At 35.7% G+C, this 19,663-nt stretch overlaps 1 protein-coding gene across 1 annotated transcript in view; it reads right to left on the bottom strand.

The window, feature by feature from the left end:
- Window positions 1-19,403, bottom strand: part of LOC135086823 (proton-coupled amino acid transporter-like protein CG1139) — a 77,643-nt gene extending 58,240 nt beyond the window's left edge. Inside the window, exons 1-2 of the mRNA XM_063981626.1 lie at window positions 19,355-19,403; window positions 3,514-3,595 (exon numbers count right to left, since the gene is read on the bottom strand). Of these exons, the coding sequence (XP_063837696.1) occupies window positions 3,514-3,595; window positions 19,355-19,367 (95 nt within the window). The 5' untranslated portion in view covers window positions 19,368-19,403. The remainder of the gene's footprint in view (window positions 1-3,513; window positions 3,596-19,354) is intronic.
- Between the last annotated feature and the right edge of the window lie 260 nt (window positions 19,404-19,663).

Below are 19,663 nucleotides of genomic sequence, written 5' to 3'. Positions count from 1 at the left end.
TCTTAGAAAGTGTTTGAGTAAATTAGATACACAGTACATAGTATGCAATACTCATTTTATACCATGGTAGTAGTGACACTTAGAAAGAGAACTTTTATTTAAACGTTAACAGGTTTAGTTTGCTTATTAACCAGACAGTCATTGAAAATGCCAATCCGTTAAAATTGTAGAGTGACTCTTAAAGACAGCCCCCACTAGGATTATTACAATGATAATATTCATTCTCATAGTAACACTATTCATAGTATTAAGATTGGATCCTGTGCCGTATGTGTAGGTATTGTCTTTAACACCTAAATACTTGTAATACTTAAGCTATTTCTCCCAAAAAGGACAGTGCCAATCCATGTATGGAAGTTGGACCAAGTGCTGCCCAGAATGAAACTATAGTGCATTTCGTTCCTCAGGCCAATACTAATTTGTAAACTGGAGCGCACTAAAATCTATCCCTGGAGTTAAGAGAAAAAAAGAATTTTGTTTTGAATTATTTACATACAAAATATCATCGATGTATACCTACTACGGATAAGACTTCGCGATTTTGGCATTAAATAACACTCGCTATGTTAAACTTAACCATACTGCATCCGTACACCTTACTTTAGTACGACTTCGACATTATTTATAAGCGATCGAGCGCTGTTTCAGTAGTTTAGTTAGTTGACCGAAATTAATTATTTCCAAAATGGAGCAAGAAGTTTTAGCTTACAATAACTTCAATAATCAATTTTAATACACCAATAAATTGATTTTTCGCAAGGATAGAGAACTAAAACTTCTTGCTTCATTTTGGAAATAATGATTTCTGTCAACTAACTAAAATATTGCAACAGCGTTAGATCGCTTATAAAGAATGTCTAAGTCGCACTAAAGTAAGGTGTACGGATGCAGTATGGTTAAGTTCAACATAGCGAGTGTTATTTAATGCCAAAATCACGAAATCTTATGCGTAGTACGTATATATCGATGATATTTTGTATGTAAATAATTCAAAACAAAACTCTTTTTTTCTCTTAACTCCAGGGATAGATTTAAGTGCGCTTCGGTTTACACATTAGTATTGACCTGAGGAACAAAATGCACTATGGGTTGATTCTGGGCAGCACTTGGTCCAGACCCTGGCACTATCCTTTATGACAAATATTTTAATCATTGTGATTTGTTAATAGCATTAAAATTCGGATAAAGATGTAGCAATTTTATTAGCAATCGTATCGATAACTCGATATCGACACTTGGCAGCGCTAGGTGCGCGCGCGCAAATCTCGGTCACTGCGCGACCTTGACTCGCGGGCGGCGGACCGCGACACACGCGTGCACCCGGCTCTGCGCGCCGTGATGAGACATGCCCCGTTATGGTACAGATAGTGCTTCAGTAAAATAGAAATATTAACAAATCGTTGGGGGTTGCCACAGATTATTTAACTTTCCCCCGGGACAAACTTGACCTTAGAGTTTTTATTGGCGGTCAAGCTGCAGTTGCAGCGGTGAGAACGGGACGTAGGAAACTGGGAATTAGTCCATGTTTAACTTTCCTTCCCCTTTTCAAACATCTTCTTCATGGGCTAACTATCCAAACTCTGGAAGAGAGCGTTTTCTAACTATAAGATCTGCTGATCTATTTTGTTACCCTAATCTTATAAATAATAATGTTCATTTCAATTTGTGTAAGAGTAGGTAACTACATACATATCCATACTTACTAATATTATAAAGAGGAAAACTTTGTTTGTTTGGTTGGTTGCAATGAATAGGCTCAAAAACTACTGGACCGTTTTTAAAAATTCTTTCACCATTTGAAAGCTACATTATCCACGAGTAACATAGGCTACATTTTATTTTGGGAAAAATATGTAGTCCTCGCGGGCGAAGCTGCGGGCGGAAAGCTAGTGTACAATATACTTACCCCAATCATTACTACTGCAACTTTCACTTATAAAGCTCACACAAAGTTCAATGCTGAAAGCTGTTTAGGATATCAAGCTGGCCTGCATTAGGAACAGAGCATTGCTCTACTTCAAAACATACATATTTATAAATAAAACACCGTAAACAGAAAGACGCTAGGTATGTAGCTAGATCATAATTTGCTTTATACATAAGTATAATATGCCACACAATCATGTCTCTACCATCTGTTTCTTTTTATTTTCCTGCTTACAGATTGAAAAACCCACGAAAAAAATGGGTTATCAACCCTAAAGTTAAATAACTAACTGATCAGCTTAAATTCTACCTAGGGTATCGAACTGCCTAAGGCGGGACTCAAACCCACGCCTCGACCGCTTGTCGGGCGACTGCTCTTCCAACTGAACTACTTAGACACTGGATGAACCTGTCGAAATGTTCAAGTGTTATACGCTGTTACGGCGGTGTTTTAAGACTCAATTCACTAAGAATTTTTACTACCTAGGGTAGTCTTTCTTGGGCTTCTGCCCATGACGACCTGCCCCAGCTCGGAGCCTGAAGGGAAAGTACTCTTAACATAGAAAAACTTACTCAAAGAAAACGTTCCTTTATTATTGAACTAGCTTTCCGCCAGCGGCTTCACCCGCGTGGAATTTTGTCTGTAACTAAAAACTTTATCGCGCGCGTCCCTGTTTCAAAAACCAGAATAAAAACTATCCTATGTCCTTTCCCGGGACTCAAACTATCTTTATACCTTGCATCAAAATCGGTTCAGGGGTTTAAGCGTGAAAGCGAGACAAACAGACAGAGTTACTTTCGCATTTATAATATTAGTATAGATAGAAGAGAATTGCATTCATATATTTCCGTATAGATTCCTGTAAAGTCGAACGTGTAGATAAACTTATTTGTAATATCTAGTAACGGAAGGCAAATTCAAGCAAACTACCGACATATCAAAAGTTTGACAAAGTTGGAGAGTAGTCTCGGAGTAACTACCAACTACGTAACTACTCGGAGGAATTTAATGCAGTATTTATTAGAAAAAGATATTCGACGCATGTGTTATTGAGGACATCTGTGATAAAAATAGCTACTAAAAGCCTTACAAAACCTTCATTCATCTTTAAACCAGTATCACAATGCTATTTTGTGTGCTGAAAACGTACGTGTTGTGACATTGCGATATTAAATAAATAATAAATAAATATCCTTAGACATTTTACACTGCGCTTCTAGTCTCAAACTAAGCAAAGCTTGTAGGTACTATGGGTACTAGACAACGCATATAAACATACTTAAATACTTTTTTTGTAAATACATACTTATTATACATAGAAAACACCCAGTCCAATACAAACAAATATGTTCATGCACACAAATGTTTGTACTGTGCGGGAATCGAACCCGCTACCTCCGGAATTGTAGTCCGTTTCGAACCACTACACCAAACGGCCGACATTGATCTCTACATTTGATCCTCGGGACAGAATTAGTTCTAATTTCTAGTAAACTACATAAAAAGTCAACTGTTTATGTTATTGTTACATAATTCCACATCCCGAGTCCGCACAATCTTAAAGATTATATTCTAGAAGAACGTACCTGGCATCGGTGGCAAAGGAGACAGTGCTGCCACTTATGGCGCTGATCTCCACCCGCTCCTTGGACTTCATGGTGTCTTCACCTGCACACAGAACACGCCATTACAACCCATTCATACTTAAGCGGACCACACACTACTACGAGTATAGTAATAATGACATCATGTCATTCCTTCAGTAATGACATTTTATGACTTTCTAAGGCCCAGTTTTTTGATTCATAGTTAAAATAAGTTTTTTGATATAGTTTTAAATTTTGCTACTAATGGTTAAATATTAAAAAAATGTAAACTAATAGTTAAAAAATGTAGATACTAAAAGTCAAGCTAACCATTGTTCGTAAAACATTTTTCTGATATTTAACCACTTGTCATTTCACTTCTGTCAAATTTTACTATTGGTTATTTTAACTACGAATAAAAAAACTGGGCCTAAATCTCTCCACATACAAGTAACCCTGTCGCACTATAACCGTCATTCCTACCACCCTCAGATCATCTTCTATGATCTGAGCTACCACCACACTGTCAGTCCTAATATCTGGTACATACGCTATACACTATATTAATATAAATACACTCTACTAAGCCAATATAACGATTGACGGCGACTACTAGTCGCACAAAACTAGATATTTGTCCACTGGTACTAGCGATTGTTTATTAGTACAGAGTAAATATTTGCAGTAGGTTTATTTGTTCGCGTTAGCTCATTAAAATATCAACAATGCAGAAAAATACTCGTACTACGAGTATGTACGGTTAGCAGAGAGAACTAAAGGAGTAGGTAGGTAATTTTTAAACAGTTTTTCTTTTTGACGATTTACATCATTCTATCCAAGACCTGGATTCCGTTAAGGTAAAAAGAAAAATGATTTAGTCCGTTGGAAAACCCTCAAACAAGATAAGTTAAAACTTAGAATATACCGTTTTAGGGTCCCCGCACACTACCACCGGCCACAACCACAAAACCGACGCCACTGGCATATTTACATACATTTTGGAATGTGTGAAAACTATAGGAAAAATAGTGGCGTGAAGCCCGTGTGCTGCGACCCTTATTAATAAATTTTTAGTGCAGTAGGGACAACATGGCGAAATTTATGTTAAAATTGGCGTGAGTATTTTGGTCTTTCACAATATTAGCAAGAATTAATCACCATGATGCCATTGACATAAAATGGCGGTCGTTAATAAACGTCATAAATTAAATAGATGTCATTGGTTTCTGATTTACTGCGAAAGGCGCAGAAGGCTTACCCGGCAAAATTCATCTTAAATGTCTCTACTATAGAGTTTAAGTTCCAACACCTTGTCCTAAACATTGTATTTTACTTGAGGATTAAATATTCATGGCTTGAGTTCTAAAAGTCAAGTTGTTCTTAGCAACAGTTATCATACATTCGAGTGTGTCCAGTTTAGACCTCTCATGACGTTAATCTGGACTAAGTCCGAGTTTATGTCCGATTTTATTCAATATTTACATTTATTTATTACACCTATTTTTGTACATAAAAATGCTAGTCAGGAAAAACTATACCCGCGGTAATTAATATTTAGTATAGCCAGCGGTTGCTTTTTTCGACTTACTCTGTGGAACACGCGTTGCAATTGACGTACTAGGTACTCGTATTTTAATGCATTATTAAGGCCGGGTAGCAGAGAAAATGGTGAAAATGAGGTTTTCATTTTTCATTTTTGAGGTACTAAACAGTAAAATTAAAGGCTAAGATTTTTTTTGGGCATAGTTGAGGATATTTTCTAGGGCTATTAACGGATGGAAACACGATTTGATGAAGTTGACTCGATAGAATAAATTCCCAAAGTTACCTCTATTAGTTTTCTATTTATGGTTTTATTTTTAAAATAAGCGATTTGAGATTCTGAATCTTTTACTAAACTAAAGTTCAGAAATAACTTGAGGGCTTTTAACGGATGAAATTTTTATATTGCGTCTTATTTAGTTAATATGTTAAAAAATGTGGAAAAAATCGCCCATGACGGCTTGGACAATCTCAATCAGTCGCGCGGTGGCGCTTACGGAGGACGGACGCGTGTCAGTTTTTTGGGCGTGACAGTTCGCAATTTGTCAATATTTTTGACAACGATGACTTTGATGAGTCACAGTATAATAATATCAGTGTTACTGGAGAAAGCTAACATTTTTGATAATTAAGAATTATGAATTTTGTCTACCTATTGAAATTTAAATCGTTGGCATCCTTTTAAAATAAGACTCTACTCATGATACATAGTACATTCCTCAAATATGAGACAAAACCAATGAGTTAAAATTACATTTTAATAGTACCTACATACAATCGTCTTACACTCTTTAGAAGAGCACACTGACACAAATAAATAATAAAAAATTAGGTCAAATATAGGGGCAGCTGCACGTCACTGAAAGACGATTCTGTTTACTCGGCATCTGGGCTGGAGAACATGAATCCTTACTTACAGATGCAGATGTAAATAGAGTTATAACTGGACAAATTTTACATGAAATGTATATCAGAAATCAGTAAAAAGACACATACATGGAATACCAATAAGGTTGCGGAGGGAAAGCTACCTATTATAAACTAGCGGCCGCCCGCGACTTCGTTCGCGTGGACCTCGTTTTACCCCCGTTAGATATGATGTTTAACCCATGTTGATAAATGGCGTTTCACGGCTTCCCCCGAATGAATATTTACGAACGTCATACCGTAGTTTGTCCAGTGCTGTAGATTTTAACCAATGACGATAGATGGCGCTTTTTAGACACGTCTTATTTATTTATTGAAATTTATTTGCCACATATCGTCATACTGTTAATCTGGGTTATAAACAATAATACTGTAAAGTTTCAACAAAATCCGTTCAGTAGTTTTTGCGTGAAAGAGTAACAAACATCCAGACATCATGACATCCAGACATTAGTAGGATATTATTTGATTATTATCCAAACTAATATTTACTATTTAGCATTTACTTACAGTAAATATTAGTTTGGATTATGAAATATTTCAAATAAAAAAAAGAATAAAACAAAAAAGGGTTTCAAATTACGTGTCTATATCTAATATTTTAAGAGGTAAAGTTTGTGTGTTTGTATATATGTTAAATTGTAAGGGGTAATCTCGGGATCTACTGATCCGATTTTAAAAAATCTTTAACCAATAGAAAGCCACATTACATCTGAGTGTAATAGGTTATATAAAAACCGAAAATTTCCACACGGGTGAAGCGGCGGGCGGAAAGCTAGTTTATTTATAATTATGTAAGAGCATAATTATTAAAGTCGAAGTCAAACATTCTTTATTTGTGTGGATCTATATTAACGAGAGATTACAAGGCGTCAAACATTTCAAGAAATTTAATTTAAAACTATTATAAAGCTAAATTTTGCTCTCATGGAGCCTTTACCTACTCTGACAATTTAAGACTTAGAGAAGAAACTAATAATAAAACTATTTAACTGTCCTGCAATGAAAAGCTTGATCGGGTACAACACCTCAAGTTATCTCAGAACTTGATTTCATTTAAAGACTCCGAATATCAAATCGCTTAGGTACCTATCTAAAGTTAAACGATTCTGAAATATCAAGTGGCATAAAGTTGGGACTAATGAATAACCCATTAAGATAGTAGCGCCCTCCTGTCAATGACATACCTGGAACGATAGAGTATTGGACAATTAATAAAAATGCTTTGTCCTAAATGACTGACGGATATCGTAGAGACCTGAAAGTTGGAAGGTGTGTTCTTTGTATGACGTAGGCATCTCATAAGAAAAGATTTTCCGAAATGGGGTCATGAAATGAAGGGGGTGAAAAACGGGGCATAGTTTGTATGGGACAAAGTGATGCCTTAAATCTACTTGAAATTTAGATTAACAATTCCTTAATATAATTCATGAAAGACGTGGAACGGGTAGAAAGTAATTTTGGCAGTCATTTTCTTCGAAGTTGATATCAATACTACTTAGTGCCTTTGATTTAATTACTTTTTATTTTTACAAGTGTTTGAAAACTCCATGTCAGATTGTGTTCAATGTCAAGTGAAATCTCAAATTGAAATGTCTCAATCTCAACGAGGAGACTCTGTATTTATTCCTAGAATTCCTAACACCGTCAAATTACCCTTTCGAATTCAAGACAGTGCAGTTTCCCATCAGTCTGCTTCGTAATGACTATAAACAAAGCACAAAGTCAAACTCTAGGGACCTCTGCTTAAACTCCCATGAGTGCACAGAGGTACGCAGGTAACCGCGTGTGATGCTCATAGTAATTTTCGATACAGAACCCCGTACATACGTCATACATATTATAGAAAGAAAACACCCAGACCAATACAAACAAATATGTTTCTGCAATTTTAGTATGATATTTTTATTTATTAATAAACAAAGAGACTGAACAAAATTGATGCGTGTACTGATTAATGTTATTAACCACATGCAAAGCTTCGTGAATTGCAACAACTATAATTTATTATCTAAGCTCTAAATAATCGCTACTAAGAGTAACTTATCATAAAATGTTTTTCCAATCGCTCAAGCTCCCAAGGGCCTACCGATAGGTCGGGTGACGTAATCTTGAAATTCTTTAAGCCGGCGCAGAACTTCCAGAAGGTCGGGCGACGCCACGGCCACTTTGAACCGTGTTTACTTCTGCAGTTATATTTTATATTTATTCGATTCTAGAATATATTCCCAAAAAGTGTGAAAGGTGTTTTAATTTGTATCACTTGGATATGATTTGTATTAGAAAGTGTTGTGAGTGTGACGCTTGAAGGGAAGGAAGTCAACCTAACTTAACCAACTGCGTATTTCTATACTGTGTAGCTGGAAATTGTGGCGGGAGCTCTTTGGCGCGCTGTCTTCGGCGAAGAATTGCGCGCGCAGATTTTGACAGCGCGAAATACCTACTTTAGCAGAAATACCAAGCCTTAAGTAAAATTATTTATTTAAAATGGTACCTAAAGTTACTTTAAAAGAAGTCCTCTTTTTGGGAAATCTTCTTACCCTATTTCCATTGTAACCTAATCATATTCGTAAATGCATGTAACAAATAATTGCCAGTTCACAGAGGTGTGCCAAGACGACCGGGCAACGAATAACATCGAATTAGCGAGTTAAATGAACCAAGTCGTTGTATTTTTTGTGCATCAACGATTGCTAAAACGTTTAAACATGTGTCAAATGCTATTTGCTTCAATAAGGAACGTTTTGTTGGCTTGTCGCGGTGTTAATAACTAACGCCAAAAATGTCCATCTAAATATACCTATTCTATATCGTGTAAAAGTGCTTTTAAAAGCCCACTTGCAAAAATAATTAGTTTTATGAGTTTTTTTTAATATAAATCATATAATTGGCAATCAATTCCAGCTTCTTACACAAGCAAGAATTAATTTATTTCGCATCCATAGGTCATTTTAGAAATGTGCATTTTCTTCTAAATTCACCTTTTTGTCTACGCTTCATATTCAAGGAAACTAGGAGTCGCCTTGCATGTGCTTTACTCTTTTAACTAGCTTTTGCCCGCCGCCTCATTCGCGTGAAATTAAAAAAGTATGCACGTAGCACACTCAGTACGTAATTTCCAAAACCTTTGTTTTCCCTGTGACAAACTATCTCTATACCAAATTGAATAGTGGTTTGAACAAACGATGCTTGCTTCGCAAATCGAACGCACAGCGTTAAATAGAGATCTGTGATTGGTTCGTGTGGACGCACAGGGTGACACTGTGCGTCCACGCGCACTGTGAGACATCATAGTAATGTTTGTGAATACGGGTGTTAGTAGATGGCAAAGGCCGAACTGAAGACCTGAATCAATTCAACCCAAATTCAAATTCAAATTCAAATTCAAAGACCGCGATACTAATGTCGTATTACCTTGTTAATATGTTAACGAGACCAACAGGTTCTTTATTGAGTAACTAAGTAAGTTACTGTGTACTTTAGTTAGAATACATTAAGATTCTGTAACTTTTATCCTCATAGATGGTGGTCACACAGGTTATCTTCATGGTGGAATTTGCAGGTAGTTATTTTTGCTTTTAGAAAACTTGATATATCTTAAGTATGTGGAAAATACATTAGAACCTCTCCATTACTTATTTCGAATGGTAGGTATTTCCATTCGAAAGATTTGCAGGTAAAACGTTTTAACTACAAGATGCTATTGATATAATTGTTTGTGATACAAATCGTCTAAGAACACAAGAATAATTAATTTAATTACACATAATCAAGTTCGCCTTCGCCTGGTTCCGATACCATCGCAAATGGCTCATTTACACTGCGCGGAAATTAGTCAAGTCGAGTCAAAAAGACTTAAGATTAAGAAAGTCAACGAAAAATGAATGATTTTCATCCCTACCCCACTGTCTTTTTTACTTGACTTGGCTAATTTCCGCGCAGTGTAAATGAGCCTAAAGAATTATAACTAAGCGCAAGCGCAGCACAGAGCTGTACATAACATTGGGGCAATGCTCGCCGAACATTCGCATTGTTGATTTATTTATTTTATTCAGACAATCAACAGCTATAACTATTTAATTTAAAATATTTCATTCGGTAAAAGAATAAGAGTCAATAATTTTCTGTCAATTGGCTTTTGTAAAGCTCTTTTACTTATTAACAGAAAATGCTTATTACTTATTAACAATGAATTCTTTTCTATAGGCTTATAATATCGGGAACGTTCGATCATCGTCATCATCATCATCATCAGGTCCGACCTCTCTAATTAACATTAGAATTTTTAATTTACTCATAATGTATTTTCCAAAGCAAGAAAAATTCGCAACGCTTCTTCACGACACAGCGCAATGTAATAGGTACTAGTGTTGTGGCAGATTTATAGAAAAATATTTTTTATTTTGACGAGATAATATTAGAGAATTAAGCTTGAATTACCTATACGATCTTTTGAACCACAGGCAAATGATTCCAGCACGTTTAAAAATGTTTTATTCAAATACTTTCTTTTTTGTTTCAAGCAAAGCCCATAAATAAATTGTTAGTAACTAAGAATCTTCTAGGACTTGTAAGTAGGACTTGCTAATAAAGCAGATATCAAGTCGCCAACAGTTTGAGCTATATAATTATATTAATTAAGTTAAGACTACCACCTGCCTGCAACGTTGTAAGTTCTGCCAACTATGTTAGCGATACTAAGTCAGAATCTGAATTATTTGCTCACCGAACACGAGTAAGACTCAGCACTAACCACGGTCAACAAAGTTTCCAAACAATAACCTGATCAAGGTTATCGCAAACTATGGAAAACACGACATAGATCGAGCGCGATAGAGCGAATACTTCACGCTTCGAGAATGGCATTTATTACGAAACAGCTGCTGTATAATAAAACCGATTACACGTGCTCATGCGCACCCTTACGGTTGATACCGGTAATCAAACTTCAGGCTGGAATTTGATTCATGAGCAAGTAAATGTATAGAGTATTTACCAAAAACTTTTGAAGGCCGGATTAGTAAATTATTCCCTGTAACTTAGAGGAAAACTGTTGCAAAAGTAGAAGGTAAAATCACAAATATTGTTGAAAAATTCTCAGTGCGTAAAGATGTTGGAACCGGATTCTATTTTACATCCATTCTTAGCACGCATTATTATCATGTTACTTTCCATAATACCGATGGAAATACCGATGGATGAAAGCCTGTATCTGAAGAGTGTAAACTTTACAGAATAGATACCAATTCGGACAATATTTTTTTAAATCTTATTGGAAACGTCCGTCATTCAATTCAGGTCAGCGAAGCGAGAAATAAACCGAAGTATATTGCAAACTTTGATACTGATTTAAAAAACATGGACATGTTTATTTTTATCAACTTGGCAGAACTCTGACTTGTAAAACGAATTACAAATTCATCGGCAACAGAGAGCTTTTTTTTAAAAGATTCGACGGTTTTGTCTCCATTCGTTGGAAGTCAAATGTTGTAATTAAGTTTATTTAACTAAGTATCGTTCGTTCGTTCGTTCATTTCAGCCAAATGACGTCCACTGCTGGAATAGATCATCTTAATACACTTAACCCATTCTCTTTGTAGGCAGATCTGTAATGCAATCGTATACAAGAGGATTACAGCGAACTCCGATCAAGGCAATGTAAGCACGATTCAGTTAAGCAGGTCATCCAGCTGACCTATATTACTTAAAATTACTGCACCTCTTAAATGTCCAATCCGTTTATTATTTTTTAATGTTTTCCTTAAACCGCGGAGCGCGTAAAGTAAGCTCAGTTAATATTAACGCCGCGTAGAGTCCAAGGTCTTAAAAATGTCCTCTGAGGCTAAGTACCTATGTAAATATTTAAGTGAGACGTGCCTCCTCCCTCAATACACGTGAATAGGTTTAGTTAGAGTTTAAACTTTACACTGCTAGTGGTCTACGTCACACACAAGTTAGCAGCAATTTATGCTGCTGGCTTATGTGCAAGGCTCAGAAGATTTCTCGTAGAAAAGGAAATGAAATAAAATAAAATACGTCTTAGATCATCCTATAATAATCATGTATGATCATCATTTCATGATATTCGCTTTTTATGATTGAGCTGACATGACAACAATTTTATTAATAATAGGCATCGTACCAAAGGAAGTTATTTAAATATACACTGCTGTGTATACTAGTAGTGTAATAATACACATTTGATAATCTTCTTGCAAATGGTAGATATTTCTTATACCTCAATTAATATGACTCATGCCTACGTGTGACATGTCATATCATATAATGTAACTATTATTTATAAAACTATACTATGTTCTACTTAACTATAAGTAAAATAGGATAAAAATCGACAACATCCTCAATTATTTTGGCATTACCTTTGTCTTGAGCTGGTCGAGGCCAAGGTCACCAACCAATGGTGTTGTTGAGGTATACGAAATTAAGAAAGGTAGTTTACTTAATATTTTCAGTCCACATTGATATTTAAATTAGTCTTCTACATAAGAGATTCAAAAGAAGAAAGAAAAGTTCTACAACAAAGCTTGAAAAGCTACACAAAACTAGCTAAAACCTTCCGATCCTGTCACGACATCTTGTAATCTTGTTGTAATCTTGACATCTTGTAAAGCCACCACAAGCTTCTGATCCAATAACTCAGCCAGTGATATGCAGTAGGTGTAAATAACGTATGCGGCTTCGACAAAAATGTGCACTCCGATATGGTGTGATAATCGAATTCATGCCTCAATGAAAATAGCGTGAAAATTCACTCAAAAACGCTAATCATATTTCACTTCAGCTTAGTGAACCACTGCACCAGCAAAGGGCTTTTTAAACCAGCTCCAAAATGACCACGTAATACTCGCCACAAACTTTCGGGAACAAGCCAATATGTATTGGACAGGTCGTTGAGACCACACGTTCAATTGACGCAGATACAACAACAATGCAATCAAAAACAGAGCTGACCAACAGATTAACTCCACCAAAACTGTGGTTAACTGAAAATCGGAGCGCGATCGGAATTAATTAAGCTTCAAGGTTTTTTAAACGACACTACTACTTAATTACGATGCTACATTAAGACGTAGGTACTTTTAAAAAGCTTGGATATTAATTAAATATTTACCACAGAATTTAAATATTTGAGTAGTGTGTAACATTAGTAAGAGTAGATAAGATACATATTTCAGGTGGGAATGGTTTCTGCGAACTTTCCATCTATCGAGTGAAAAACGAACTTCCTCAAACAGACCACAACTTTATAAAAAAATAGGAAAAATTCTAAAAACTTTTCAAATACGGATAACTTTTGCATGCAAAGGGTTGCAAATAAGATATTCCATGTTTGACTCATCTATTTACTTTAAACTGCTTGGGTGGATATGGAACAGCGATTTAAAGCAAAAGTCTTATTTTTTTAGTAATACAAGTATTTCCAATGCGAAAATAACTCTGTTTGAAAATAGCTTACACGAGAACTAGTTAATTTTGGGATAGAGATGGATTGGACTTAGGAGATAACCCCTGAAGCAAACTACGAGTGCAACAAGTTAAACTTGAAGCAGATCAAATGATGAATGGAAGTTTGTTTATTGAATTCCATAATTTCTCAACTCAGAGATATGATATTCGCCTTAGGTGAAATGCATTTAGAAACTTGATATTTAAATAAACCACGGCCAGCAGCCGGTAACTTTATACTGGTACTAAAGTTATTAAATTAATTCATGATCCTAGGAAATCTCCCAGAATATCCCTGTCGGATATCTGTTTACGAATTTCCTAAAGTTTGTGTTTAGGAGAATTTGGAGAATCAAATCTACGAAAGGTGGTTAGATTAATCTCAGCAGAGCGTTAATTGCTACCACATTGCTACCTTCAAGAAGTCGTATCTAAAAAGGTTAGGTAGGTACTTATCATTTAAGAAAAATTGATAATTTTCAGGAAGAATTTTTAATTATCCATCAAGCCATTTAGTCTCCATTAGAGATGCACGCCCCTCTCTACCACAAGAAAGTGGAAAATATTGGTCTTTAAAAATATTTATTCTTAATCAAAGCTACAATAGGATTTCAATAATTTAGTTAATCGAAACTCCGATACAATAAAGGACCCGTTGTAGGTTAGTACGAATTACACCGTAATTGCCAAAGCATTGGTTCGGAGGAGGTAATCTCTGCCAGGACCGACCGAATGGATCAAAGCCTCCATCATCGCAAACGTACCTACTTCATTCGAGTGTACAGTACATAGCAAATGAATAATTAATCTCCAGGTTCCCAAAGCTACGAGTATGTCAAAGGGATTCATAATACAATGTCTCTGAGCTACCAGAATACAGCATTTATATTATTTTACAAAATCAATGCATAAAAGAGAGCTGAAAATCGTCGATCGAAACGTGTGTATAGGTTCAAATCAAATCAAGAAGATAATATTCATCTGGGGGCACGGCAGTGCCCCCACCAAGTCGAGCAAAAAAGCGGCACGGCCGTACCATCCTTTTCTCGAAGCAATTCAGGCCATTTTCGACTGCCTGTAACTTCGTTGTGGATAAAACTAGAAGGCTGAATTTTCATTAGCTATGCAGGCATTGTAAAGACACGGTATATTTAAAATTTCATTCAATTTGAACCAGTAGTTTAAGAATTATAACGGGTCAAAGTTACTTAATTTTGTCACTCACTGACTCACTGACTCATTGACTCACTGACTCACCGATCATCAAAATTCTAAGGCACTTCTAGCAGACCTAGAAGCTTCAAATTTGGAATATAAGTAGTGTTTGGTGTATGAATCAAGGAAAAACTAAAATATTTGGGGGCACGGTAGTGCAACCGCCAAGTCGAGTAAAATTTTTCAATTTCGGTCCAGTTTTCTAGATACATAACTGCTGTCTACAAAATACAAAAAGAAATGAGATTTGGGGGCACGGTAGTGCAACCGCCAAGTCGAGTAAAATTTTTCAATTTCGGTCCAGTTTTCTAGATACATAACTGCTGTCTACAAAATACAAAAAGAAATGAGATCCCATCAAAAACAATACTTGTCAAAAAAACCAAGTCTCGCAACTCAGTTGTTCTACGGTAAAAAGTTGTGAGATCCATGTAATACCAAGTCCAGGCCAGGAAATATTTAACGTTTTACATAAATTATTGACTTGGCCATCGCACTAAATAATTTAATTTACACGTGTTTTCCTGCGATGGCCAAGTCAATATACAGTGTGAGTCACGTTAAAGTATACATATGAAAATAGATGAAACTAGACCTATTTTTATCGACAAAAAAGAGGTCAAAAAATTTTTGAGATTTTTTTTTAATTTTTTATAGAATTTTGTTTCTTCCAATTACTTATTGTAAAGAAAACGTAATAACTTTTAAACTAAGCGGTATATCCTCATAAAATAAAAACAGTAATAATGCAGGTTAAACGTATCTATTTAAAATAAAATAAATAAAATAAAATAAAATAAAAATAAAAATAAAAATCATTTATTTTCAGGCAAAAGCAGTCCCAAATTTAACAATCCCATATTTAATTATGCACTAACTCGTACTTACAAAATATATTGAAATGATTTTCACCGAACCAAAGCGTTGCCAATCACTAATAATAAATTACTTTGACTATTAACAATAATAATTAATGATGATTACCACCTAGACTCGAACCCTGGACCGATAGTAGGTATGCATGCACCCATGTTATGTCGTTTCCTTTGAAAGAAAATTTTATTCAAAGCAAACAATTTGTGTCAATACAAAATTAATTTCAAAAGAAACTTCCTGTGAAACTGAGTACTTCTTTGTTTTACAGTGCTTATTATTCTGTGCTTTTACTTCGAATGCAAGCAATTTTCAATAAGAAGATATAAATTGAAACGTAAAACCTGTGTTACATAAAACTATCTACTTTTATTACGACCTACCTACTTCGTAAGCAACAGGTAAATAGCTTCAGAGCTTGAGCATGTGAGCACACGAGAGAATATCGGAAATGTTGGACGTAAAAAATTAACTGTGAAAATTCACTTTGGTGAAAAAAATCTAAGCTCTAGCTAGCCGCTGAAATTTTCCTGCGATGCGATGGACATTTAGTAAATATTGTTACGGAAAAAAGCGATATTTTTTAACACCCTTAAGGTCAAGTTCACAAATGTTATTATGTGCTCTACGTGCCTCGTGGTCATGGAGATGTGGGCGTCCATGTTAACCAGCTTAATAGGATTGCGGGCAATGTTAATGTGATAAGCATCATCTATGTACTGAGTACAGCGTCAACTCTAAGGGGAATATTCGCACCTTCCGTTCCTACTGCTTCAACCACTGTGTAGCCAGGATCTACAGCTTGACCGCCAATAAAAACCCAACCAGTGAAGTTCTTTGTCCCGGGGAAAGTTAAACTGTCATTGGACCCGCAACGAAAATAATCAGAAGAACATGGGAAGGTTGGTTCGACTTTCCTCCAGTGCAAAGCGGATGACAAGTGACAAAAAAAGGATTAAAGTAACCTTTGAAAAGAATGCACCATGGACACTGGACAGTAGGCATCAATTACGGGGGCCAACTCTACTTAATTAAAATGCAGTTTATGAAACTTGTAACAATCTTAATTATTGTTGACATTGAGCGACACTCGAACGCGAGACCTGCAATGACGCGGACAGTCCAAACCACTCGTTTCGAGTGCGCACGAGTGGCTCTCTTACGGATCGCAGTCAATGTGTCAAGGCAAGGATCTTCTGCACTGACCAAGCAACGATAGGAATCTTACAAATAGCATAAAATTTATTATTCATAAAATTTAGAGGGGATTAGCGGGTAGCCCCAGTCGTGGTTGCGCCGTATTTTGTCAGTGTGTGCGTGCGCGCCGCATACGTATATTGGCGCGCTCACGTACAAACCGCGCTCGGTGCGTTTCTATGAAGATGACCTACTCGTTTGTATTTACTCTGCTATCACCATGCATGACAGGACTATTCACACCTATTTCTGCCTCGCTGCCTCGCTATGGGATACGTGGAAATCAAATAAATATCGAGTTCAAATCTGAAACCGAATTCATATTCATTTCTCCTGCATTTTCCGGTTTGTGGTACAGTTTCCTAGTAGAATGATTTACGAGCAAATGATGAGAAAACGAACTACAAGAGCTACGAGTATATCAAGCGATGGTCTTGTTAACTAACTGCCCTCGCTTAATTGGTATTTTTAACTATAAGACAGACAGAGTTGCTGCGAGTTATTGGACACAACGCTCTAAGTAAATCCTTTATGTACATTACTTCAAAGGCACAAGCGTTGCAATGAGGGTTTTCGCGATTGAAAAATCCGCCAGATGGCAATACGTAGACGCGAGAAATCATCCAGATGCTGCATGATTGGTTATTTTTGACATGACATTGACAGATATGTCAAAATCCACCAAATACAAATACAAATAATTTATTGAATTTAAAACATACAGTAACATTTACACTTGTATACCTTAACTAATACAGAAACAAAAATTGGTACGCTATAGGTATCTGTTTGCAAATCTAGAAGTTCAATCTGTTTCTGAAAGTTAATAGAGGTACATTAACTGGAAGTTTACTCTACTATCCTAAATAACTTGCTTAGGATGTTGCTAAGTCAGATATAAAAATAGTAGTTCTAACTTATACTGTTAGTACTAAGGTTGACTGGAAGAGAATGCCATTATGGCATTAAGCTTGCCTTTTGGATTCCGATATTATATAAGTACAATAAAAAAGATAATTAACTTCAAACAGTTTATCTAAGTATTTACAAAAATCTTTTAAAATGTCTACCAGACCAATGTGCTGGACTATTCACATTTAATTATAAAAGTTTATAAGCTCGTGTTGAGTGAACTTCACGTGTGTTTGTGTAGAATTATACAGGGTGTCCCAAAAAGTGGTGTCAAGCCGAAGGCCAGAGGTAGAGCACCACTAGGGCTATCCGAATCACCCCCATGTACGTTCCGCGATTTTTGGTTGTTTTAGAGTTGTGATTGTTTTAAATTTCTGTGCTTAGGTACTTTCACTCAGAAGTATTTACATCCATAACACGAATGTAAACCAAAAAAGTTAAAAATCCTATAAATGTTGTAAAAAAAATCATAACTCGAAAACTATCAAAAGTCGCGGTGATTCCGGTAGCCCTATTGATGCTTTACCTCTGGGCTTCGGCTTGACGCTACTTTTTGGGACACCCTGTATAAACCGAAACTCCGCAACTTTTAGACTGAATCTAAATACATAATATATTTAATAGGATTCAGGTTAACAATATTCGAATATCAAAATAAGTAATAGATTTTAGTGTTGTGTCTAAATATTAGAGAGGTCGTTTAAGTTTTCCATTTTTGTGTGTCTTAGTTCTCGTAGGTTTAAATTAATACAACTATTGAGTCTCATAGGTATTCATCTAAGAAACAATTATGGCCCGGGTACGTAGAAAATAACTTTAAACCTTCAGTTTCAATACTTAAAAGCAGCTTCAATTGTGAAAAATAAATGAGAAAGAGTGCGATTTAAACTCACATGCCAATATCTATTACATCAATGGTACGAGTTTTAATTATTACCGCGCATCTTTATTAACGGACTGATTCAGATGGTTAAAATTTAATGATCCAGTTTAGCACATGATTTCACAATTATATTATTCACACGAGAAATGGTAGAAAATAGTTTAACTACGTGTCTTTTTAATGTGTGGATAAATTATTTCAATATTTCATGTAATTTATATTTTTATGGCGGCACATTTCGTTAGATTTAGGACTTTAATAATACTGGTTGGATAAATTAATTAACTCTCAACATGAGAAAATTAAAATTTTGCGAGTGAATAATCGCACTGAGTAATTGTAAAATGCGTTTTAAAACGGCTTGAAACGAACTTTGTCTAACTTACATGATTGGGGCTAGGCATTAGGCGAAACAAGTCCTCCCTTTAAGCCCTTTTAAAGAAATATTACTTACCTAGGTGCCTAATTTACAAACAGGTTTTTATTAGGTTACGGCAAATTATTGGTATTTAGTTTCTCAATAAATTAACCTTTCGATTAAAACTTCAGCAGCACTTTAGAAAAGTTTTGTTTTAAGTTGATTTAATTAGGATTTTATTATAAGAAACTTTCATTAAAACTTTTATCATTTGTTTAAAAAGACGCTAGGTAATTTGTTTGATTAAATTGTAATTCGAAGTTTTAAAATTGGAAAAAACTTTTTAACCAAAAATGAACCTTTGAAAAATCGATAAATATTTTTGTCGCAAAAAAATATCCGGACTTAAATTTTTAAAATCATCACCGATAATAACAATCAATAAAGTATAAAGGAAGTATACGCACTAGTATCGGACATGACGGCGCGAACGGAACCGGAAATGCAACCTCCCTGCGCGCTGGCCCGCGATGAACTAGCTGCTTCAACGCGGGTCCTGCCCAGCAGATGCAGCAGCAGACCACGCCGAGCGCAGGCCGCGCCGCTGCGCCCATGACGTAGGCTTGGGGGTCCGATCATCAAACCGAACGGTTTTGAGTTTTCAGACATTTTCGGTTGTCGAATTTTTTTTATCATTTTCTCCGTAATTTTATTACACGCACTCTCTAGCCTATAGGCCAGCGTAGCGCTGTGCCCGTGACGTATACTTAACACTT

This window comes from Ostrinia nubilalis, chromosome Z, assembly GCF_963855985.1.
Source record: "Ostrinia nubilalis chromosome Z, ilOstNubi1.1, whole genome shotgun sequence".
NCBI lineage: Eukaryota > Metazoa > Arthropoda > Insecta > Lepidoptera > Crambidae > Ostrinia > Ostrinia nubilalis.
Note: the sequence above shows the minus strand (reverse complement) of the source record. Positions and strands in the feature narration are given on the sequence as shown.